This window comes from Rana temporaria, chromosome 1 (genome assembly GCF_905171775.1).
Source record: "Rana temporaria chromosome 1, aRanTem1.1, whole genome shotgun sequence".
NCBI lineage: Eukaryota > Metazoa > Chordata > Amphibia > Anura > Ranidae > Rana > Rana temporaria.
Genome location: NC_053489.1, coordinates 334,107,721 through 334,134,159, shown reverse-complemented (window position 1 = coordinate 334,134,159; position 26,439 = coordinate 334,107,721). Strand labels below are relative to the sequence as shown.

The window sequence follows — 26,439 nt, the reverse complement described above, 5'->3', positions numbered from 1 at the left end:
GTCCTTCTTCACTGGGCAAAAAAAAAAAAAAAAACTGAGCTGCTGGATGCAGTGCCAGGGGTTATAGCCAGTAGGACCGCCCCATGGGCAGTACTGTGCAGTTTTGCTATTTACATGTTCTGCCTAGTCCTCTCCTGAAGGTGGCGGTATAACCCCAAGGTCAAGAATTAAACTGCTGTGCCCGTCAATGAACGAAAGCGAAAAATGACCCGGTCAGAAGGGGGGGGCGGAGTCTTCTGGTGGTTAAGGGACCATGGCAGCACCAGTTGATGACCCTATTTAAATGTCAGCAGCCTCGGTAGGGCCATGTAGTTTAGCTAAAAACAAGAGCGACTAAGGGAGAGTGCCTGGGGTTGTTTTTGAGCCCATATAAACTGAGTAAAGGTTCTATTGATGGCTTTCTAACAATTCAGGAATACGAACAGAAAGAGCCTGCAAATGGTACAGGATGCAGTGCATAAATGTTAATTTTATTAATATTTGTTGAACAATGAAAAGTACTCCTACCAGGTTGACAGATCCTGTTTGATCACTGACAAAAGAGGTGAAACATTGATCCTAAAAGTATTTTCTAGGTTCCTGGGAAGGTTAGTACTCAGATATCGAATATACGACATCTCGCAATTCATTGGGAAGTTGCTCTTGTGGTATCTGGTAGATGATTCAGGTATAGGGATGTTTAACGCCTCTGACTTCAGGAAATTACGCAAAAGTTGGAAAGCGATACATAGCTTTCCAATTCGGTCAAAAGGCTCAGAAGGGACTTCACAGGGTTTGTGATGAAAAAGATGATCATCCGCATACACATTTTTCAGGAAATGGTATTCCTACAGAAGGGCCATTCTCTGGATTGTCACTAATTCTACAAAGAAAGGGCTCTAGCATCAAAATATTAATGCGGACAAGAGACATCCCTGTTGGGTTCTATTTATTTTTTAGGACCGAGTACAAGTACCGATACTTTTTTTCCCATGTACTCGCAGATACCGATTACTGATACTTTTTTTAATGTCGCGTGACAGTTTTCAAATTTAAGAATGCCCCTTACATTGGTGGTCAGTGGGAAGATTGTATATAGTGTATAATTAGAAGAAATCAGGTTTTATATAGTGTATGATTAGAAGAAATCAGAATTGTACAAATTGTTTAGTGTAAAGTTATAATAAAGTACAAATGAGATGTTCACAGCCAGCATTGGCTTTCCCCAGGCAGGCCTGGCACTACACAGTGATTGGTAGGCCTGTAGGAGATAGGAGGAGCAGTGGGGGATGCCGGTATGTGGAGAGCAGTCGTTCTTCCTGGGGTAATGTACTCTCTCCCCCATACACACATATGGAGAATAAAGTGAAGGAGGGGTGTAGAGGGTGAGTGCCCACCCTGGTGCCCCACACACACACACACTTATCCAGTGACACGTTCTTACCTCACCGCAGCCACATAAACAGGAAGACGATCCTCGTCCTTGTTGCCGCCATTCAGAGTTAAGCACGGCTAACCAATCACAGGTGCTGATGTCAGCAGTGGGCGGTCCGCGCTCACCTTTCACCCCTAAGAGCCGTACGGCATGGGTTTGCGGGACTTGGTGTTCCTAGGATAGTCTTCCCCTGTGGAGGAGTGAGCGGGGTCTGGGTGTGTGCCCGTCATGGAGTTGGGATGCCGGGCGGTGTGGAGGCGCTGTGCTGGGAACTGGAGGACTTGTATGGCTGCTGTAGTGACTCCAGCCAAGGTGACCCGAGGGGTAATGTGTGTCCGGGATCCCCCCCCTTCTCTCCCCGGCTCCATGGATGAGGAGAAGGCTGTGTATAAGCGCTCAGAGCCACCTGTGCTGGAGCCATCAGTGCTCTCCACCCCGCTCTCCGCTCTCTTGTCAGTATCGGACAGGGTATCGGCAGCATTTGCGCGAGTACAAGTACTCGCGCAAATGCTCTGTATCGGTCCCGATACTGATACTAGTATCGGTACAACTCTACTAAATACTGCAGAATCTTATCAAGAAATGCCCAGTTCACCCAATCAAAATTTTGGTCGATAGAGAAGGATCTTCTTGGAGTGGGCAGCCTGGATGACAACAAGGGCCTTGGTAGTGTTACCCCTTGCTTCTAGCGAAAGCACAAATCTGACCAGATCCAAAAGGGACAATGTCAGGAACATGCAGCGCCAATCTTGTGGCCAGGATCTCCTTTTTTAGAAAGGAGCTGTTAAGCCATCAAAACCAAGGCGTGGTTGGCAAATATGCCAGATCTATTTACAGAGAAATAGGAGCACGGTTGGAGGCAACAAGAGTTCCTATAGCAGTCCCCTGGACAGTAGGAATTAGTGATTGATGAATTAAAAATGAATCAGGGTTTGTGGAAGGCTACTCTTGAGGAATATACTCTTGAGGCACTCATGATTTGGTGGCTCACTGGCCAGGTGGGTACATGCCTACGTGGGAGAAAGGTTGGAAATGGCTCAGAATGAGACACCCCACTCCCAACTAAAGCCATCTCGTAAGTGGTAACATGGAAGTCATACACTCAATAAAACAAACGGTGAAGTAAATGCAACAAAAACAGAAAGAATATTCAATGGACATATAGCTCAAACTGTTATTCGATCAACACTACAATGCCCACTGCCCGACTGTAGGCAGATGGACCCTCTCCACTCTGGGCAGCCATGGCTGTGGACTGGATGAGAACATATTAAGCAGAAGCCAGTACTGTAAGATCCAACACAGGCCCTGCACCCAGTGCAGCAGTGAGTACGATAACTGAGAAGTAACACCAACAGATATACATGTACTCCAATAATGGCTGCAAACAAAGTGAATGCAAAAAGCAGTTAGGTCAACGAGAGGAGACTAAGAACATATTTGAATAGTAAATTGCGTGTTCCATTTAATGTAGGGCTCGTCCCTAGTGGAAGTGGAAGCCAGTCTGGCATTTGGAACTGAAAATGTCCAAACACCAAATAAGAATAGGGGAACCCAATACAAAACTGCCTGCAAGACCTTTTTCCCCAAAACGGACTTCTGCAGGATTGTGAACATCTACCTAGTAATATTTAGAAATTGTGAAGAGAAGGATGCAACATTAAAAACTTGAACAGAACAGAACCTTGATGCTGATATACCAAAGATGTGATGACACGCCTGGTGGAAGGGGCCTTGACCAGTAATGAAGGAACCTTACCCCATGATATCAGAGGCCGACGACACCACCAAGAAATAGCAGATTAAGAATCAGCCTGACATTTGCAACAGGGACCTTCAGGTAGAACAAACAAGTCCTCAAAATCAGGGCTGTTATCAGGAAAGGGGGGGGGGGCAGACTCCTAATACATCAAAGCCACCCTACAGGGCTACTAAAAACAAAATGGTAAAAAGTAATAAAACATAAAATGAGTTGCACTTGCAACTGTACCATGGTGTTCCGCCACAGGGCTCGGAAGGAAGGGGCCCTTCATGACAAAAGAAGAAGAAAGAAAAAAACATCAGCTGCTCTTGATCTGCCCTCTAAATGCAGTAAAACCATATGAAGAGATAAAAAGAGGTGGGATGGCCAGTGGGCAGATTCAGTGGAACAGCCAGTGTTTGGACGCTGGGGAATATTAGTGTCCAGGCCCTGGAGGCCCAGGCCTAAAGCTGCGTAAGGGGCTACAACATTTCTGATGGCTGCCTTGTTCAAAATATAAAAACAAAGCTGTAGACTGTAGATAAATTCAATAAGCTCAAACATCTTCCAAAGTTGAAGCACCCTAGGATGCTTAAAGGAAAGTACAGCCAAAGCTAGTTTCTCTGTACTTCTCATGTGGATCACAGGAGTGAAGATCGTTTTGCACTACAGTGACCCGTTTTCAGCTGACAGTCGGCGGACGCTGGGCTCAGGAAAAATCGGAACCATATGTTCGGGGATCTGCCCAAATGCCTAGAACGGTACCCGGCTCAGCCTCTAACAGCCTAAACCAATGATGGTGAACCTTGGCATCCCAGATGTTTTGGAACTACATTTCCCATCATGCTCATGCACTCTGCAGTGTAGTTGAGTATCATGAGAAATGTAGTTCCAAAAACATCTGGGGGGCCAAGGGTCGCCGTCACTGGCCTAAACCTTCCACTGCCACCCCTCCAAGGCCCATGCTCCAGTGGCTTTAGGGCAGAGCACAAACTGAGTCGCCAGCTCTCTGCTGCGGGAACAATGAGAACCAAGCGATCAGTGGTGTTTAGCGTCAGCGGGGGACAGATGCAGCATCGGACCGATGCTGCATCAACCAAGATAAATAGGATTTACAAAAAAGAAATAAAAATGCCCACTCTTTTCTTTTAACCATTTCAGCTCCCTGTGCCCCCCCCCCCCCCCATCACCAGGCCACTCTTTGCACTTAAACGTATTCTGCTACATGTCTTTGGTAAAAAAAAAAAAAAAGTGTATATGGGTCTTCATGAAAAGGGTCTACAAATGACGGTATATACAGTATCTCACAAAAGTCAGTACACCCCTCACATTTTTGTAAGACCCCTTTCACACTGGAGGCGTTAAAGGGCTTAAAATCTCGCCTGAAAAAATGCCTTCCCTGCAGCCCCAGTGTGAAAGCCACAGTGCTTTCACACTGGAGTGGTGCACTAACAGGACGTTAGAAAAAGTCCTGCAAGAAGCATCTTTGGAGCAGTTTAAGAGCGATGTATACACAGCTCCTCCACCGCCCATTAATGCGGCCACGCTGCGAGTGTGAAAGGGGTCTTAATATTTTATTCTATCTTTTCATGTGACAACACTGAAGAAATTACACTTTGCTACAATGCGAGTAAAGTAGTGAGTGTACAGCTTGTTTAACAGTGTAAAATTGCTGTTCCCTCAAAATAACAACACAGCCATTAATGTGTAAACTGCTGGCAGCAAAAGTGAGTACACCCAAGTAAAAATTTCCAAATTTGGCCCAATTAGCCATTTTCCCTCCCAGTGTCATGTGACTCGTAAAGCCTGGTACACACGATCGGATTTTCTGCAGACAACGCATAGGACTTTTGTCCGAAGGGCGTTGACCATGAACTTGTCTTGCATACAAACAGCAAAGAATTGTCAGCCAACAAACATGAAATTATGTGTTTTTCAGCTCTTTAGGGCCACCCTTTGGGAAACTTCTGCTAATGTTGTGTTATGTTTAGCATTGCTTCCGAGCATGCTTGTTTGTACTTTGGAGTTTTGGCCGATGGACTTCTGTACACCCGATCGGATAATCCGACCACACATTTGTTGTCGGAAAATTTTAAAGCATGCTATTCAACATTTGTTGGAGGAAAATCCAACAATTGTCCGATGGAGCATACAAACTGTCAGACTTTCCGACAACAGCCTGCCATCACACAATTCCCGCTGGAAAATCCAATCGTGTGTACGGGCCTTTAGTGTTACAAAGTCTCAGGTGTGAATGGGGAGCAGGGGTGTTAAAATTTGGTGTTATCACACTCACTCTCTCATACTGGTCACTGGAAGTTTAACATGGCACCTCATAACAAAACTGAGGATCTGAAAAAAAAAAAAAAAATTGTTGCTCTACATGAAGATGGTCTAGTGCAGGGGTAGGCTACCTGGGGCCCTCCAGCTGTCGTGGAACTACATTTACCATGAGGCATTGCAAGGCTGTCAGCTAAAATTATTCCCAGAGGCATGGTGAGACTTGCAGTTCTGCAACAGCTGGAGGGCCCCAGGTTGAATACCCCTGGTCTAGGCTTTAAGAAGAGTGCCAAGACCCTGAAACTAAGCTGCAGCATGGTGGCCAAGTCCATATAGCAGCTTAACAGGACAGGTTCCACTCAGAACTTGGTTGACCAAAGAACTTCACGTGCTCCGTGTCATATCAAGAGGTTGTCTTTGAGAAATAGACAGACATACGAGTGCTGTCGAGGTTGAAGGGGTGGGGTGTCAGCCTGTCAGTGCCCAAACCATACTCCGCACACTGCATCAAATTGGTCTGCATGGCTGTCATCCCAGAAGGAAGCCTCTTCTAAAGATGATTCACAACAAAGCCCGCAAACAGTTTGCTGAAAACAAGCAGAGTAAGGACACGGATTACTGGACCCATGTCCTGTGGGTCTGATGAGACCAAGAAAAACGTATTTGGTTCAGCACGTGTGGTGGCAACCAGGTGAGAAATACAAAGACAAGTGTGTGTCTTGCCTACAGTCAAGAATAGTGGTGGTGGGAGTGTCATGGTCTGGGGCTGCACAAGTGCTGTCCACACTGAGGAGCTGCAGTTCATTGAGGGAACCATGAATGCCAACATGTACTGTCACATACTGAAGCAGAGATCGATCCCCCTCCCTTCGGAGACTGGGTCTCAGGGCAATATTCCAACACAACGACCTCAAAAACCTCCAAGACGACCACTGCCTTGCTAAAGAAGCTGAGGGTAAAGGTGATGGACTGACCAAGCATGTCTCCAGACCTAACCCTAATGAGCATCAATGGGGCATCCTCAAACGGAAGGTGGAGGAGCGCAAGGTCTCCAACATCCACCAGCACCGTGATGTCGTCATGAAGGAGTTAAAGATGACACCAGTGGCAACCTGTGAAGCTCTGGTGAGCTCCATGCCCAAGAAGATTAAGACAGTGCTGGGAAAGAATAGCGACCACACAAAATATTGACACTTTGGTCCCAATTTGGAAATTTTCACTTAGGGAGTGTACTCACTTTTGTTGCCAGTGGTTTAGACATTAATGGCTGTGCGTTGTGTTATTTTGAGGGGACAGGAAATTTACACTGTTATACAAGCTGTACACTCACTACTTTACATTGTAGCAAAGTGTAATTTCTTCAGTGTTGTCACATGAAAAGATATAATAAAATATTGACAAAAATGTGAGGGGTGTACTCACTTTCGTGAGATACTGTATGTTGGAATTCCATTTTCTTTAATACTAGCAATGGTGGTGATCAGCGACTTCTAGCAGGACTGCAGTAGCGCGACGGGCAAACTCACACTGGGTGGGTACTAACTGCCGCTGACATCTCCAGTAAACCTAATACAGTGACCAGTTCTAATAAACTTCACTATCACTGTACTAATGGCACTTGGCAGGAAGGGGCATCTGGGGCAATCAAAGGGTTAACTGTGTGCCTAGCAAGTCTTTATGCGTTTATTGTGAGGTGTTTTTACTCTGGGATGTGACGGTCTTTTACTCCCTGCCTTGCAGGGAGACAAAAAAGCCACATATCCCCGCTATCTGGAGGGAGATTTGTTTAAACATACACAGATCTCTGTCCTGTCTTACGCTCAGATGATCGGTGAATAATCCATAGCCCGGGACCGGTGATAGGCATGTAATGGAACCAATGACCACGCAGCCAGGCCAGCACGTGCGCATCCGCTACCAAGAAAAACAGAAACGCGCATACATATATGTGCGTGTGTGTGATTCTAACAGTGCGCGGTCGGCAATCGGTTAAGATTAGGACAAAAAGATGTTAAACATAACCCGATTCTGGTTGAATGAAGAAACCACTTTAGGTTAAAGAGAAGATCGAGGCCTTAAAATCACTTTTTTCTGATGAACCACTAGGAAAAAGGTTTTCTGTAGGGAAGTGCAGCCAACTCAGAGGCCCTGTGAACTTAACCTGCAACCAAAAAGACAACATTGCACATAAGCAGCAACAAGGGACTCTCAAAGAGGCTTTTTTTTACTTTCAGCCCACTGGGGCATGCAGTTCACCATATTAACATTAGCGATATTAGTGCGGCGATCTCCCCGCTGTGCTATTGTTATCTGCCGATCCTGGTTGCAGGGTCTAAAACCCCAATCTTTGCCCCTCACGGTTGGGCGGTTTAAGGACTTGACTCTCCCCTATAGACAGCATATGAAAGAGGTGACACTATCTCTCTCATATTTACTCACCTGCTCACTGACATTCATGTGTAGTTGAAATACTTCTCTTCATGTGTGCAGAGTTCATGATATATGACCCTGAACTGTCCATGCTCCTCCCTATTTGCTACAACTGGATGGACCCAGTATCTTCTTGTCATCCTCCTATTTTCCTCCCTCTCTATCAAGGCTGCAGCAGTAGCAACTGCTGCCATAACCAAGAGCATAAAGGGCTGAAACACAAACACACCAAACGACTTTACAAACAAACCACTACTATTTTTTTCCCCCACAAAGGTTTAGGAAGTACACAGGAAGTCACTTTTTTTTTTAACATGATTTAATTGGACATAAATTGCAGCCATGTCCAAAACTCCTGAAATTCGCACCTCTCACAGATTAAAAAAAACCAAAAAAAACAGCATTAAATTCGTACTACATCACATCGCATCAGTGTGAACTTAGGCTAAAAGGTATTAATAAAGCATACTACAACATTAGCATACCTTAGAATCAAAGTAGCTTTCAACTTTCTGCAAAGTTTCATATAATTTGGTGAGGCCCTTTGATGGGATTTGACAAAATAAGGTACCATCAGAACAAACATTTGTCACAATTACATTTGAGTAGGAAGAATTCACCTGAGAGAAAACAAAAAAAAAAAAACATTTGTGTTTGCAAACAAAAACACGTTTTAGTTTTTTTACAAAGATATTATGAAGCAAGCTGAAACCATTATATTTTCGGAACTAAACTAAAAAACTGTAGTAAGCTTTCAACACCACCAATTATGGCAACCTTCTGGACATACCAGTTACAGAATTTTTTTTTATAAACGAGTCCACAACCAGGTTCGATCACTTACCTTCAACTGTACGCTTAGAGAGTGATCGCATAATTCCCTCAGACAGATGGAATTTATATTTATGTCATCATCTCCCGATGTATCATAGAGTATGACAAGAGGCTTTTCTGTCTTTTGCAGTATCTCTATCGCAAGAATTTTACCGCATGCTTTAGACTCTACTGCTTTCACTAGCACAGGATCATCACAGAAAGCATCCAAGCCTATAAATATACAATAATAAAATACAAAAAAAACAATGTATGAAATGTCTGTCAAATATTTGTTATTCCGAATGGGCGACATTAATAAGGTAAATAAAACAAATTTCAGTAACATGGTAGAAAAGGCTATGTTATGGCTTTTCTGAACACAGATATTCACAGACCATATTTCAGACTGTGTGTGACTGGTAGCTTACTAGTTGGTACAAGCTTTCCTTTAGCATGTTCTAAAGTAAAGACCAAAGTTGCCAAAATTACCAGAATGTTAAAAAATGAATCCTAATTAGCACAACCATCCTCTTCCTAACATGAAGTTAAAGATATACCAATACAAATATAAAAATACACAGGTCGCTGCTCACACTGCCATGTGTTTTCACTCCACTCTCAATATTACACTAAATCTGCTAATAGTGCAGCCAAACACACATAATATAAAGCTGCTTAAGTGCTAAAATGGCCAAAATATCATACAAAAAGTGCAAAGTGTCCATATATCTCAAAAATATCAAACATGGTCAAATGATTTTTAACCACTTTCTGCCCACGCTATAGCCGAAAGACTACAGCGTGGGCTTCGAGCGGCGGGAAACTTTCCATAGACGTCCTCCTGTGATCAAGCTGCTCATGTGGCACGCTGTGATCGTCGAGTCCTTTGGACTACGCGGATCACAGATCGGGGTAAAGGGCCAATCACAGCGGCCCTGACAGCATGAGGAGAAAAGAAGAAAGCCGATAACAGGCTTCAGTTACAGGGACATTGGTCCCATCAATGTCACCCGTCAATGCAGCCTCACCAGTGCCCCTCAATGAAGAAAAATTACCGATTTGCAAAATTTCATAACAAATTAGAACATTTTGCCCCCCAAAATGTTCAGTTTTTTGGAAAACAAACAAAACACAGTGGTGATTAAATACAGGATTCACTGGTCTCCCCTGCATCGCACCAGTGTGAACCCAGCCTCAAAGTGCGATGGTACTGAAAGCCGAAAATTGGCCTGGTCAGGAAGTGGGTAAAAGTTCCCAGTAAGCAAGTGGTTAATGATCCACCACGACGCATAAAACTACATAGAAGAATGAAATTCTTAAAGTGCCCGTGCCATCTTCCACTCACCTCATGTTAGGACTCCCGTTTTACCAGTGAGTCATAAAGTGGTTCCCTTTAAGGGATGTAACCCTGTCTGTATGGCGTGCTATCCATTTTCTTTAATCGATTCCCAACATGGCGGGATGCACACAGGGAATGGCAATATATAAGACAGGGACAGAATACACAATATCTAGTGCTCTCTGTTCAATATAGCTGCTATAAACTTGTACATTTGTGTCGGCTTATATACCAAATGGCCAGATTTTTTTTTTAGCAGAAAATAAATAAATAAATAAATATAGATCCAAATACTAGATGTTGTGTGTTCGGTCCCTTTTTTCTATATTGCTGTTCCCTGTGTGCATCCACGATGTTGGGAACTGATTAACCACTTCATTACTGGGCACTTAAACCCCCTTCCTGCCCAGACCAATTTTCAGCGCCGACGCATTTTGAATGACAATTGCGCGGTCAAACACTGTACCCAAATTATATTTTTATAATTTTTTTTCCCACAAAGAGAGCTTTCTTTTGGTGGTAATTGATCATCTCTGCAATTTTTATTTTTTGCGCTATACACAAAGAAATTTGGGAAAAAAAACACAATATTTTTTACTTTTTGTTATAATATTGCTATTTAAAAAATATATATATATATATATATATATATATATATATATATATATATATATATATATATTTTTTTTTTCCTCGGTTTAGGCTGATACGTATTCTTCTACATATTTTTGTTAAAAAAAAAAAAAAAAAAAAATTGCAATAAGCGTATATTGATTGGTTTGCGCAAAAGTTATAGCACCTACAAAATAGGGGATAGATTTATGATTTATTTTTTTACTAGTAATGGCAGCGATCTGTGATTTTTTTGTCAGGCCTGCGATATTGTGACGGACATATCGGACACTTGACACAATTTTGGGACCATTCACATTTATACAGCGATCAGTGCTAGAAAAATGCACCAATTACTGTATAAATGTGACTGGCAGGGAAGGGGTTAACACTAGGGGGTGGGGAAGGGGTTAAATGTATTCCCTGGGTTCTAACTATGCATGTGTGGAGGGGACTGACTGGGGGAGGTGACCGATGCTGTGTCCCTATGTACTAGGGACACAGCATCGGTCTCCTCTCTCCCTGACAGGACGTGGAGCTCTGTGTTTACACACCGAGCTACACGTCCCTGCTGTCACCGCCAATCGCGGGTACCTGGCGGACATCGCGGCTGCCAGGCACGCGCATCGGCATCTCAGCGATGCGCCGGGCACATAAAAGGACGTCCACCCGGCAGTTGAGAGCCGCGCTGTGGACGTCTTTCGTCTATAGCGCGGCTCTGAGTGAGTAACTTGTATAGCGCAACAAATGCGAACTTAATCGCCTCAAGGAGCTTGGCATCCAGAGTCGTACCAGTCTTTCAGAAGAGGTGGGTCTTTAGTTTTTTCCTAAAGGCCCGATGGTTTTCCTCCAAGCGGATGGTAGTGGGTAGAGCATTCCAGAGCCGTGGTCCTTGGACCGAAAATCTACGTTCTCCCTTCGATTTGTAGCGGGATTTAGGAATATGGAGAAGGTTTTGGTTGGTTGACCGGAGCACGCGCTTGGTGACGTAGGGCTTTATTTTCTCGCTTAAGTATTGGGGAGCGTTCCCCTGTATACATTTGTGGGTGAGGCAGAGTGTCTTGAATGTCACCCGGTCCTGTACAGGCAGCCAGTGGAGGGACCTCAAGACCGGGGAGACTGATTCCCATGGCTTTTTACCTGTTACCAGTCTGGCTGTCGTGTTCTGGACGACTTGTAGACGTGAAATCTGGTATTTCGGTAGTCCTAAATAGAGGGAATTTGCGTAGTCGAGTCAAGTGGTTAAAGAAAACGGAGGAATAGCACGCCATACAGAGTGTGTCAGGTCCCTTAAAATGGAACAGCTTGTTATGACTCACTTGTAAAACAGGAGTGTGCACAGGTGAAAGATAGCACAGGCACTTTATAAGTTTGGTTTGTCCAAGAAGCAGTGGATCATTAAAAATCATGGACTAGGTTTGATATTTTTGAGATATATGGACACTTTGCTCATAAATACAATCAAAACGTATATAAAGGTTAAAGTGTGGTACGATATTTTGGCACTTTATATCAAATGTGTGTTGCGCTGCGCGATTACCAGATTTAGCGTTAAAGTGCCAATTCTTCCATTCTACTGGCCCCAAGTACACTATAACTATGATTAAACAGTTACCTGCTAGCCTACATTTGGTGGCTTGGAATGGAAGAGAATAGAATGGTTTGCTCAACCTGCTGACTTTAGAGATGTCAACCACTTCACTAAATCCATAGTCCACATAGACAACCTGTAAGAAATGAATTTAGGAATGGCAAATTATTATATATAACTGGCATAACTCTGAACAAACATTCATCCATTGAGTTACCAAAGTTACAAATCAATAGCAAATATTACAGAATACACAAGGATTTTTCCTTAGGTTAAATAAAAACCCTTCAATTAAAGCCCAACTCTGGGAAAGGGAAAAATTCTACCTTGTTGTGGGACTACATCCATACTGTAAGGCCTTGTACACACGACCAAGGAACTCGTCGTAAATGAAACATAGTTTTCCTCGACGAGTTCCTTGTCAGGCTTGTGGAGAAACTTGACAAGCTTTCTTTGCGTACAAACTGTCAAGACCAAATCTCCTCGTTCTCAAAATCGGTGACGTACAACACATACAATGGCAGGGGAAGTTCGATTCCACCGGCACAACCCTTGGGGCTGCTTTTGCTAATCTCATGTTACTGCGTGTTAAGTAAAAGTTTGGTAAGAGACGATTTGCAGTTTTCAGACTGTTACGGCGTGATGAATGTGCTATCTCCATTTTAACAAAGGTGCGCTCCAGTCTCATACTTTATTGTGAGCATGTGCGGGTTTCTTAGCATACACACAAACGTGTTTCTCGTCGAAAACCAGCCCGATGAGAAACACGATGAGGAAATTGAGACTCCCGTTGAGGAAAAAGAGAACTTTTTTTCTCGTCGAGTTCCTCGACAGTTTTCTCGATAAAAAACATACACACGACCGTTTTCCTTGGCAAAAAAGCTCTGCCACCAAGTTTCTTGATGGATTATGTCGAGGAAAACGGTCGTGTGTACGAGGCCTAAGGGTTAAAACTTTATTTTAAAGTTTTACCTACCTGATCCTCAGCTACCCTGGCAACCAGCACGCTCCTCTTCTACCCTACACTCCATTAGACAAAATTTCTCAATGTGCCTTCACATCCAATGCAGGACTATGGATTCTGCACTGTACTTTATGTCAGAGGACCTGCAACCAACCAAAGCGTAAAGGCGCACCGGGGGTGGGCGGATGCCGTTGGGGGCAGGGGTAAGGCTGCAGGGACTGGTCTAGCAATTCAGAGGGAGAGTGCAAGAGCAGAGGATCGGGTAAGTTAAAGTGCTTTTTACTGTACCCTAAAGGAGCATTGCATCACTGCAGTGTAAGGCGGCAGCTCCATTGCAAGGAAGGTCTGTTACTTTCCCCGGAGTTCAGCATCAACAAAGAGCATAGTAGACACTTCTTAAAAAGAAGAAAGTACATACACATCTTCATTCAAACAAAGGGGGAAAAAAAAGAAAAAAGTGTTTACGGCTCATTTATTATAATAGACCGAGCCATGCTAATTTTTTTGTTTTAGTTGGAAAAACTGTACAACCAGAACTGCTGAATTACAACTGCCCTTTATTGGATGAATTTCAGTAAACATGTGCACTCAAGATCCTCACATGCCGAATAATGCCCACGCAGCCAACCAAACTGTTAAAAATATTAAGTGCTTACCTTGATTTTATTATCTTGAACTTCAGATATCTGTGCACGCAGCCATGCCTCCTCTTCTGCTTTTACAGCCACAAGCTGCCCCAACTTCAGTAAATATGGCGGCACAAGATTTGCAATTTTACTGTAAAACTCCTTCATTTCATCTTCCATGCGTTCTTGTGCAGCAGAATAGTCTTCACCCACATATCTAAGTAGTAAATATGAGTAAATATGTGCTTGCTAATGGGTGAAAACTCTGCTAATGGCGGAATAAATATATAGTAGTAAATAAAATAAGCTGCTCCCCCCAAAGAGTGAATGCTCCTAGTGATATGGGTAAAAGATGGGGGGCGCTAATAATTAATAAAAACAATGAAAATCGTAGGACTGCACTCCTGAAGTCACTAATTCTTATCAAATAAACAAATGTGCACAAAACATTATAAAACAACATATGATTAAAAAATATTGTGAAATAATTAATTAGTGCAAATAATATTCAGTCCCAATCTTAAGCACAAAAAAAAATATGATAATAAATCAAAGCCCATAAAACGCCAAACGTCCATTCCGTGCTTGCTGTGATATACTGATAGAGAAGTGATCCTTCACCAAACTTGAATAAACACCCAAAGTGACTGGATAAGTAATCTGCTTAAAGCGGTCCTCCACCCTAAAGTGGAGTCCCGCTGATCGGAACCCTCCCCCCCTCCGGTGTCACATTTGACACCTTTCAGGGGGGAGGGGGGTGCAGACACCTGTCTAAAGACAGGTATTTGCACCCACTTCCGGCCACACGATACGGGCGAAAGACGGGCATTCCGTCACATCCCGTCTGTCGCCCGTTGTGTGCTGGGAACACTCGGCTCCCAGCACACAGCGTGTGAGCCAATCGGCGGGCGCAGCGCGACTCGCGCATGCGCCGTAGGGAACCGGGCAGTGAAGCCGCAGCGCTTCACTTCCTGGTTCCCTCAGCGTGGATGGCGGGGGGAGCAGCAGAGTGACGAGCGATCGCTCATGCTCTGCTGCGATCGGCGCTGGACTCCAGGACAGGTAAGTGTCCTAATATTAAAAGTCAGCAGCTGCAGTATTTGTAGCTGCTGACTTTTAATATTTTGTTCCCATGGCACATCCGCTTTAACAGAGCATATTGACTCCTTTACTCAAAAAGAGAGTTAATGAGAGCTTATGCAGGATAATGCCTGCTCACATAGGCTGAAATTGAGATATTAGGTGACTTCCTGATTAAAGGTCTCGGCCGAATATGAAATAACAATGGAAACATCCATAGCATAATTTAGTATATTAAAAAATGAGCAAAGATAAAACTTAGCCAATAGGCTACTCACATTTAAAAGTGTCTATCCCGGCACTGGGGCTGCTGGCTCTAATTGGTAGTCTGGGGATCTGCCGCGCTCCCACCGCACTCTGTCCGTGGAGTTCGTTCCACCTCACGGGAACCAACAAACAGCAGGGCCGGAAATGACGTACGTAGCGTGACGTACGTAATTTACGGCCCTGCTGTTTATTCAAGTTTGGTGAACGATCTGATCTCTTCTCTATCAGTATATCACAGCAAGCACAGAATGGACGTTTGGTGTTTTATGGACTTTGATTTATTATCATAATATTTTTTTGGTTCTTAAGATTGGGACTGAATATTATTTGCACCAATTGATATTTCTCAATATTTTTTAATCATATGTTTGATAATGTTTTGTGCACATTTGTTTATTTGATAAGGATAAGTGACTTCAGGAGTGCAGTCCTATGATTTTCACTGTTATTTTTATTAATTATTAGCGCCCCCTATCTTTTACCCATGTGCTTGCTAATGTTGTGCACAATTTCTTAAAAGAAAAAAAAAAGAAAAAAACCCACACTGAATCACCAAATAATTACAGAGTAGACCAGCTGGTGCGCTGTATAGCAAAGTAAAGCATAGTCCCGCTCTAAAAGATGCATGGTCTATGAAAATCTGATAAAACTAGCACCATGCTGATGATCACACAGAGTAATGAGAATTACTCAAAGGTTCACACCAATACCCTGCACTTTAGGTTCAATACCAAGCGTAATAGGTTGCCATAAGTTAGGGTTAAATGGCTCTTACACTTTTTTTTTAACTAATAAAACACCATTTTGACCAGTTACTAGCAAAGAATAAGATTTTTGTACTCTCCGTAAAATCCTTTTCTCTGGAGTTCATTGACGGACACAGCACTTTGAATCTTGACCTTAGGGTTATATTGCCACCTTCAGGAGAGGTCTAGGCAGAACATGTAGAAACTGCACAGTACTGCCCAGGAGGTTTGAACATGCACTACAGACTAAGGATCAGCTCTGGCGTGTTCGCATGCTACACGTGCAGAGCACGCCAGGATGTGTGCACTGCGCTGCCCTAATCACAGCCAGGGAGACATTGTCCCGATGCTCGGCTGCAGAGATCGGGAAAGGTCTCCCTGGCTGTGATTAGCGCAGCGCCATGCACACTTCCTGGCGGGCTCTGCATGTGTAGCATGCGAACACGCCAGAGCTCATCCTTACTACAGACATCGATTTAGCCATTGTGATATAAAACGTCTTCATAAAGGGTACTTTCACTACTGCCAGTAAAACACTGAGCGCTTTGCAGGCACTTTCCATTCATTTCAATTGAGAGGGGTGTTTTTGAGGCGCTTTTTTGCTCTCCAAAGATGCTGCTTGCAGGAGGTTTTTTCACTGCCCCGCCCTGCCCCAGTGTGATAGCATTCATTGATTTTAACCTCAATAGGCTTTTGTGAGCTTTTCAGGTGCTTTTTTTTTTTTAGCACAAAAGGGCCTGAAAAGCCACTAAATGTGAAAGGGATCTATATAAAAGCGATTTCATAAACAAAAATATTGTTTTTTGACACAGTACAACTTAACATAAAAAAAAAACTAAAAAACTGTAAACTCTTCTGGCTGTAATGCCATTGCACATATTACCTGAATACATTACAAACATATATTAAGAATATACAAGATTAAGAAAAATAAAGAAGAAAAGCCTCTTAATTTTTTTTCTTTCAGCAGCTTAGTAGATGCCCCCTACTTTTTCCTATGTGGTAGCGCAGTGTTAATTTTGACGTCAAATTTTAGTCATCTGAATGGTTTTAGTTTTATTTTAGTCGACTAAAATAGAACCAACTTGGTAGACGAAAATATTTTAGTAGACAAAATTAGCACTGGTGGCAATCCTTCCACGAACAGCTGCCTCAAAGTGTGTGCAAACGCATTACTAATGATACGAATACTGTAAAGGGATTTGTAATTAGCGGACCTCCAGTTGTTGCAAAACTACAAATCCCATCCTGCCTCTGGGTGTCAGGCTTGTGGCTGTCGGTCTTGCTATGCCTCATGGAACTTGTAGTTCTGTAACAGCTGGAGGTTCGCCAATTGCATATCCCTGCTGTAAAGTGTCTCAATAGGAAAGGCCCTTCTGTGTTCCACTTGTGAATAGAGCAGTAGAGAACATGTGCACACACTGTAGGGCTGTTTTTCAGAGGGTTCAATAAACACTACAAGCACCAGGTGTAGACAGAGAAGTAGATACAACACTTTTCTAATGCTCATTTGCAGCACGTTTGTTCCAAGGCTGTGACTGAAATCTATGTTATTCAAATGTAGACCGGCATGTAGTGGTTTCAAAAGGTGGTCTACAATGGTAGCCACTATATCGCCATCATGACAGAATAACTTAAACGGCTATTTACGAGAAACATTAGGAAGTTGTGTGGTCTACTTCTAGGACAGAAAATTTTGTTTTCTACCGTGTCAAGAGACGGACACAGCTCCTTAAATCTTGAAAAAAAACAGGAAGCACGATTTGCCCTGGTCGAAAGTGCCGTGACCAGAAGGGGGGGCCCGCCTCTTAAGAGCATAGGCCTGTATGACAGCCTGCCTGATCCACGAGAAATGGTGGTCAACGACACAAAAGACAGTCAGAACTCCAAAACTGAGCCGTAGCAGGCTGGTACACCAGCAAAGCGTGTACCACGTCCAAAGTATGAAAGGCAACCTCCGTAGGATGCGCCGGCCGAGGACAGAAGGATGAAAGAACAATGTCCTTATTCCGGCGAAAGGCCGAAACCACCGGAGAAGGGAAGGTTGCGGGCGCACCACCACCTAATCCTTATGGAGGATCTAGCATGGCGGCTTGCAAGACAAGACCGCCAACTCGGAAACCCCTCTAACAGAGGTAAAGGCCACTAAAGGGGCCACCTTCTGAGATAGTGTCAAGAGAAAATCTCTCTAAAGTTTCCAAAAGGAAGGTTCCTGAAGAACCGAGAGCACCAGAGTCAAAACTCATGGGCAAAGAGATGGGCCAAGAGGGGAAAGTATATGACAAACCCCCTGCACACAAAAAGGGACCCACCAGGGAACGGGTCGCAAAAAGGCCACTGAAAGAACACAGCCAAGGCTGAAATCTGCCCCCAAACGGTGCTTTAAGCAATTTTTAGATCCACTCCAAGCTGTAAAAACAGCAGGACCCTGGACACCGAGTATGTCCGTGGACGTCACTCCATCCCTTCGCACCAAGAGATGTAGGCCTGCCAGGTGTAACGGTAGATCCTCCGGAAGAAGACTACCGTGCCCTCAGCATTGTTGAGATGACCGAGTTGGACAGATCCTGGTCACTTAAAGCGGATCTCCACCCTCAATTTAACTGTAGCTCCATATTCCTACCGCTCCAAACTAATGATGAATCGGCTATTTTCATTTCAATTAGCAATCGTGTACCTTATTTATCAGCCATGCTTCCGGTCTGCCCCCCCCCTCGGGTTTCCGACGGGTTTTCTGCAGTTTCCTGTGCCGCGCTGTGTCTGCTCAGAGCCAGTATCAGAGCTCCCTAATTATAATATTCCGCTCTGTTGTCTAACATCGCGCGACTTCGTCTGCCGTTGCGATGACAACAGAGACGCTCAAGCCGCCGGGCACCTTTGCCAGTGCGAATGCACGCGATCGAGCGGTGGATGCTGGGACAGCATCCACCGCAAATAGGAAGTAGCTGCTAGTTGGAATCGTACGCCCAAAGCCAAGATGGCAACGGGAGGCAAACAGAATATAAGTATTTATTATGGACGGATTAACAGCGGAGCGGCGGTCGGACATCGGAAACGTGAGTTTAGCACAGCAGTGCTATTACAGATTTGAATAGCCCATAAAAAAAAAAAAAACGATTAGGCGTGGGAGATCCGCTTTAAAGTCTGGCTTCCAATAGCCATTATGAGCAAGTCAGTGACTGTACAACAGGAGGAAGTATGGGACCTCGAGACAGAGGGTCCTCCCGCCCTGGCAACCACCAGGCTCCAGATATCGGCGCACCAAGGACGCCAATGTCAATCTGGAGCGATTAGAATCATTGGGATCTCCTCAGCCTCCACTCCGTGGAGCAGCCGAGGAAGCAACTACAATGGAGGAACGGCAAAAAGTCGCCTATACAGACCCCACAGGGCCACCAGCGCGACTTCTGCATCTGTACCAGATCACTAGACCTGGCCACTAACTTCGACACCCTTGTGGTGGAGACGAGCGGCCAGGAGATCCATGCCCTGTGAGGCTCACCTCCTGCAAGGGAGCCAAAACACCCCAAGCACAAAGACCAGTCGCCCTGGTCCAGCATCTGCGTCTCCAGTAGTCCGCCTGCCGGTATACCCGAAACCAGATCGGACGACCTTGCAACCTCCTCGACCACGAGGAGAAGCATAGCCTGATCGCCAAAAATAGTAGGACAATGAACGGTAGACAGCACCTGGTATTCCCAGGCGGTCTCCCACCCAGGCACTAGCCAGGCCCGACCCTGGGTAGCTACCAAGATCAGACTAGAGCGGGCACATTCAGGGAGGTGTGGCCAGAGGTCCACGCAAGTCCAGCGACTCAGGGCCAACTGGACCACCCAGGTTCACAACCCGTGAGGCTGGCATCCGTCGTAAACACCGACCACTGGAAGGAAGAAACAACTTCCCGGACCGAAGAGTCGGGGATCTCTGTCACCAACTCAGAGAGACTCTGACTAGGTGGCGCACCGGAATCTAATGATTTCAGAGACAAGAGATTTTTACCACCTGGACAGTATTTCCCCTGGAAAACCCGAGTGTGGAACTGGGCATACAGTACCGCCTCAAAGGAGGCTACCCACAGGCCCCGGACCAGCAGGAGCCCGGAGAGAAAACCGATTGCATGATGCCAATACCTTCACCGCAGACTGAAGAGTCTGCAATTTCTCCAGGGGAAGAAGGACCTTCGTCACTGAGGAGTCCGGATCAACCCTAGATACTCCAACACCAAGTCGGAACCTAGCATGCCCAGATAACACATCCACTAGGTCTGAGGAGAAAATTAAATTTCTCCTCAGGGCGCTGGGCCCAAAGGGAGCCATACATCCTCCTTGCTAGGCAGAACAAAACTGAGGCTGCATGCTGCAGTGAGGAGGGTTATGTCTGGAGGGACCGCCCCCTGGGCGGGGCTGTTCCACTCTGTTAATGCAACATGTATTTATTTATACAACATGTTTCTGCCTAGTCCTCTCCTGTAAACAGGGAACATAACCCACTTGTCAAGATTTAAGGAGCCGTGTCCGTCCATGGACGATAAGAGAAAGATCGTTTCCCACTAGACGTCCTATGATGGTGTCAGAACAGGGGCAACAGAGTGTCTCATATGTGGGCCGTGGTGAATCCACATATACCGAAAGTGCTTGTTTAGTCATCTAATACTGACAGTTCAAATGGTCCAATATAAGGAATCACCAAGTGCACTGAGTGGAGACAAAAGTATCAGTCAGAACAGCAAGCCAGTGGTAACCAGCAGGAATGGCAGCATGAAGTCTATATGCAGTCTAGTAGTGGAAAATATCTACAGCCTGAATGGTGTCTGAGCATGCATAAAACTACTGTTCAGAACAAGCATAACAATTGACACACCCGTATCAACTACCATATAGTAACAGGCACAGTCTGGTTAATGTTTGTTGTGAGTAGCCACGTGCAGTAAAGTCGATTTACTCTGCACGTGCCTGAGAGGGGAGAGGAAAGATGCCCCCTCAGCAGAGCCCCACCAAGCCCAGGAGAGAGGAGAAGACCCCACAGGATATGCAAGAGGGTCAAGATACACAAGCTTACCTGTGAGGTGCTGGTGCCAGGGCCTGCGTCCAATGCCTGAGCAGGAGCTGCAGAGGTATCCATCCTGCTCTTGCTGGTGATCCACGCAGCCTCTGCTGGCTCCTCACATCGTCCACACCAGCCGCCCAAGAACTCACTCGTTTGCGCCTTTAGGAGGAACCAGCATCTGATGCCCGCTGGTGACATCAGTCGGCCCAGAAGTGACACGTCCACCAATTCCTCTTAGCCAGCGTGAATCGCAGAAGCTCTGCTCTGCCTTGTGGCGTTGATGAGTCAGGGAAGCGGCGCTATACAATTCCTAACCGACGCGGTAAGCCATCTGCCGGCAAGGACATTATCTGTCTCGACATGTGAGATCCGGGCCGGAGGCCAGGTTCGACTGAAGTAATGCAAAATATCGGCCGCGGTCCTCACCTTCTCCAGGCAGAGAGGTCAACGGATCCACAAGCCACCCCCTACCCCCCCCCCCCCCGTAAGAGGTAACCCTCTGGGCAGGAGAAGGCAAGCACAGACTTCCTACTGAGTACCCAGAGCACAGCCCATGAGAATCAGGGATCCACATAGTGTTTACCCTGGATGGGGGGGTTAACATGTTTTCTAGAACTTAATACTGAAGTGGTTTAATATGTTTTTAACCCCCATAGGAGGAGCCCTACGTCTCATGGGCAGGAAGACAACTTGAGACATTTTGAGGATTCATAGAAACATTTTAAAGCATAAAAGTGCAGAGTAGGAAAACTTTCAAATTTCCATTTGTAATCTTGAGCAACTGTACAACATTTGTCAGCCACATCGCCCTGCCATATTTCCACAAAAGCCTTCAAACGTATCCCCACCTGAATGACTAGAGATGCTCAATCATTGAGATTCCTAACAGTCCAATTTTGCTGGCTTAAAGACCCAGGATTTCTTACAAAACTGGGATTAAGTTTTCACTCTGAAGGTCAAGGCCTGAGAGTGGCAAAAGGACTGCCTTGTGGAAGGAGTAGAAATAGAAGGCGCAGCTGTCCTTTGAGTAGAGCCCTTACCATTCTACCAAAGAGATAAAAACTCTTACCACCCAAAATTTTCTAGATATACTTATCCAAACCTGGCCCAAACAAAACCTTCCCCATCAAAAGGAAAAACTAGCAAACAGCTACCTGCAGGAAAAATCTGCAGACATTTTAGCCAAAGAATCCTAGCAAATGTGTAGGCATCTAGAGCAAAGCAAAAGAGCCAGAGGGAAATCTGCCAACCCCTTACCTTAAACCGCCTCACTGATAAAAGGAGTTTAACCACTTACCGACAGCGCACCGTCGAAATACGTCCACAAGGTGGCTCTGCTGGGCGAGAGCACGTAATATGACGTCCTCTCTCCCAGCCGCCACTAGGGGCGCTCGCGCGCCCCCCGCTCGCCCCCGACTCCCGTGCGTGTGCCTGGCGGGCGCGATCGCCGCCGGGCACACGCGATCGCTCGTTACAGAGCGGGGACCGGGAGCTGTGTGTGTAAAACACACAGCTCCCGGTCCTGTCAGCAGGGGAAATGCTGATCTTCGGTTCATACAATGTATGAACCGAGGATCAGTGTTTCCCCTAGTGAGGCCACCCCCCCCCCCCCACAGTAAGATAACACCCAGGCATACTTAACCCCTTCCCCGCCCCCTAGTGTTAACCCCTTCACTGCCAGTGGCATTTTTATAGTAATCCAATGCATTTTTATAGCACTGATCGCTATAAAAATGCCAATGGTCCCAAAAATGTGTCCGAAGTGTCCGCCATAATGTCGCAGTACCGAAAAAAAAAATCGCTGATCGCCGCCATCACTAGTAAAAAAAATATAATAAAAATGACATAAAACTACCCCCTATTTTGTAAACGCTATAACTTTTGCGCAAACCAATCAATAAACGCTTATTGCGATTTTTTTTTAACTAAAAATATGTAGAAGAAAACGTATCGGCCTAAACTGAGGAAAAAAAATGTTTTTTTTATATATTTTTGGGTGATATTTATTACAGCAAAATGTAAAAAATATTAATTTTTTTCAAAATTGTCGCTCTATTTTTGTTTATAGCGCAAAAACTAAAAACCGCAGAGGTGATCAAATACCACCAAAAGAAAGCTATTTGTGGGAAAAAAAGGACGCCAATTTTGTTTGGGAGCCACGTCGCACGACCGCGCAATTGTCTGTTAAAGCGACAGAGTCCCGAATCGCAAAAAGTACTCTGGTCTTTGGGCAGCAATATGGTCCGGGGGGTAAGTGGTTAATCACCTGGGCAGAAATCTTACTGCATGCTTAAGGCTCTTGCAGACTCTGCAAGCCACAACTGTCAGCTGTAATGCAGAACCAACCAAGGCAAAAAGACAAGGCATTTAACAGTTTATAAACGCTTATCGGGCCCTGTCCACTTGACATGTAGCACTTTTATAGAGATAAGAGACTGCTGCATCTACCCCACTTCATATTACTTCATCACAGAATATTACTGATTAAATCTCTTTGGCAGATCGAATACCTTGTCAGAGTGCGCCCAATACTTGCATACACCAGGGCTCGACAAATCCCGGTCGCCAGGGCGACTATAAATAGCATCCTGGTGACTTGGCTTGGAAGTCCCCAGCTCTTCCTTGTGTGAGCTGGCGCCATCTGGTGGTGGTGGCCGTTGGTATTACAAGTTAAGCATTACAAGTTAAACAGCAATTCTAATGTAATTTTTCACTATTTTCACTGACATCTTCTTCCCTCTTATTAGAACCCCCAAACATTATATATATTTTTTATCCCAACACCCCAGAGAATAAAATGGCGATTGTTGAAATACTTTGTCATGCCGTATTTGCGCAGTGGTCTTACAAGCGCACTTTTTTGGGAAAAAATTACACTTTTTTTAATTAAAAAATAAAAAACAGTAAAGTTATCCCCATTTTTTTTTTATATTATGAAAGATAATGTTACGCCGAGTAAATTCATACCCAACATGTCACGCTTCAAAATTGCGTCCGCTCGTGGAATGCCGACAAACTTTTACCCTTTAAAATCTTCATAGGCGACGTTTAAAAAAAATCTACAGGTTGCATGTTTTGAGTTACAGAGGAGGTCTAGGGCTAGAATTATTTCTCTCGCTCTACCAATCGCGGCGATACCTCACGTGTGGTTTGAACACCGTTTACATATGCGGGCGCTGCTCACGTATGCGTTCGCTTCTGCACGCAAGCTCGTCGGGACGGGGTGCGTTTTCTGGCTCCTAACTTTTTTAGCTGGCCCCTATATTCCAAGCAAATTTGTCAAACCCTGGCATACACAACCTCCTTAAGATGAGGGTGTAAAGGCAATGGCTGGGGATCTTGTGGCAGCTACCATGATCCCAGGGCTGGAGTCTTCACAGATGAAGACTCAAAGTGGTAAATTTGAATTGGTGTGCATCATCTTGGCAAGAAAGCTCACAAAGGCTTTCTGGGTCTAAATTAAAACCTGACCCTGGGTTTTCTCGAGTGCAGAAGCCTCAGAAAATGATGCTTCTGCTTCCCCATACTTAGGACCTCCATCATCTGCCTCTTTCTTACGGGTTCACCAATTCCTCCTCCATCCAAAAAGAGGTGGGAGGAGGAAAATGCCTCAGTTTCTGTCCATCTTGACCCACATGGGGAGAATCCTGGAAAGCTGCTGCTGTATGCACAATAAAGCAAATAACCAATCCTCAATTATATCAGCAGCTGTCCCAGAGGTGGCCAACATTCCCAATATGGGCAGGGGTTATGAACGTCTTGAGACCCCCCCAACCCTCGCCTGACTTGGGTACATGCGACATATCGTCAGCCGATATCAACAATGCAACCTGTGCTAAATAACAGTCACATTCAGCCGAGAGGATACCAAAAGCAACAGTGTACTGGTTACTCCCAGGAGACGACCCAGCTGCCAGTGCCCCACTTCCCGAAAGATGTGCATACATGGCATGTGGTTCCCGAAGTAGGGGGAGGCCTCCCTGTGTCACCTCTCCCAGTGCTGCTATTACTGCTGCTGCCTCTGTGTCCATCTAGCCCTGTCTTAAAAAGGGTGACAGTCATCTATAGGCAACAAAAGGCTTCGCGGGCACTTACCATTCCATGATATTTCTGCCGCATGACCCACAGTGGGCAATGTCTCATATGACCTTCAGGGACTTGATTCCCTCTTGCTGGGGTCCACTGCTCTGGACCTGTATAGCACCCTGCTGTAAACAACTTATCAGAGGTCACTGTACTGGATTTCATGTACACAGGGTTCACCACCAACTGACATTATTACGGGCAACCCCTGCATCTTGTTCTCTAGTACAGATGCAAGGTTTAGATATTCTTCTGAACAATGACAGATGTAGATATGGATCCAAATAGGACACATCTTCTGATCCTTGTTGGAAACATTGAGAATCTAGTAACATTGTGCAGAGTGCTCCACAGTAGTGTCCATTACCCTCAGACACTGGCAAAAAAAAACCAAAGTATTTCCTGTATGGGAGGGGTCATCAGAGGATTTCCTGTCTTTTTGCTAGTGTTCAATCACCTGTAGGTGACGCATAACCCTTGAGTAAGGATTGTGTATTGTAAGAACAGGGTTTACATTTTTTTTTTTTACAGCAATACATACAGCAATATACTAAAACCAAGTAAACACTGTCCATATAAGCTTACAACCTAGATCATCTGTCAACGTTCTACATCAATTACATAAACACCTCATATTTTTTTCTCTCAGGATTGCTAGTCACTCTTTAGAAACATACAGCTGAACATAATTACCTGATGACAACTTCTTCTGTGTTATTTAATTCCACCACAAGAACAGAGGGGGAAGCTTCTGATGGCATAGTCAATGGTGGAGTATTTATGTGAGAATCTGGGTCCTCCTTTCCTGAATGTACCTTGTAGGATAGATCTTCCTCCTGTTTTTCACTGTTCAGATTGTTACTGTCAGTGGGCTTTGCATAAAGAATTGCCTTATAAGGATTTTCGGAAATGACCTGGATAGTGCAAATGTCAGACAGTTCTTTCACCTTAAAAGCATTCAAAGGAAGAGTTATTTTGAATGTGTCCTCAAAAACTTTGGGCAGTGCATGTAACCAGAGACCATTGGTGTAGTTGGACAAGAGTTCAGAAACTTTTTGCTTAAGTTCAGCACTTGGTATTGTGTTAGCACAGAGTTTTTCTGGTGAAGCCTGCTTTGAAACACCAGGAGACACATTTGGTTTAACCTGAACATTAGTGTGTTGTTGGGTAATCTTCTGAGTGTTCTGTTGCATTTTTGAACTGGAGAAAAGAACAATCTCATTCTTGTTGTTGTTTATAGGTCTCAGCACCTGAAAATATATGCAAAATTTTATTATGACAGTGGGTTATATACATAGCAAAGATATTCATACTTAAAGTGGTTGTAACCTTGAAAACCCTTTCACTGCCAGCCCCTCTCCTTTATCCAGATGATAACTCACAGTGTACGTTTTGAAATATATG

At 44.7% G+C, this 26,439-nt stretch overlaps 1 protein-coding gene across 2 annotated transcripts in view; it reads right to left on the bottom strand.

Moving 5' to 3' along the window:
* TDRD7 (tudor domain containing 7) overlaps positions 1 to 26,439 on the bottom strand; it is a 165,111-nt gene that overhangs the window by 37,111 nt on the left and 101,561 nt on the right. For both annotated transcript variants that reach the window (XM_040361045.1, XM_040361050.1), the window contains exons 7-11: positions 25,729 to 26,285; positions 13,844 to 14,030; positions 12,248 to 12,359; positions 8,710 to 8,912; positions 8,351 to 8,485 (exon numbers count right to left, since the gene is read on the bottom strand). In XM_040361045.1, coding sequence (XP_040216979.1) covers positions 8,351 to 8,485; positions 8,710 to 8,912; positions 12,248 to 12,359; positions 13,844 to 14,030; positions 25,729 to 26,285 — 1,194 coding nt within the window. The remainder of the gene's footprint in view (positions 1 to 8,350; positions 8,486 to 8,709; positions 8,913 to 12,247; positions 12,360 to 13,843; positions 14,031 to 25,728; positions 26,286 to 26,439) is intronic.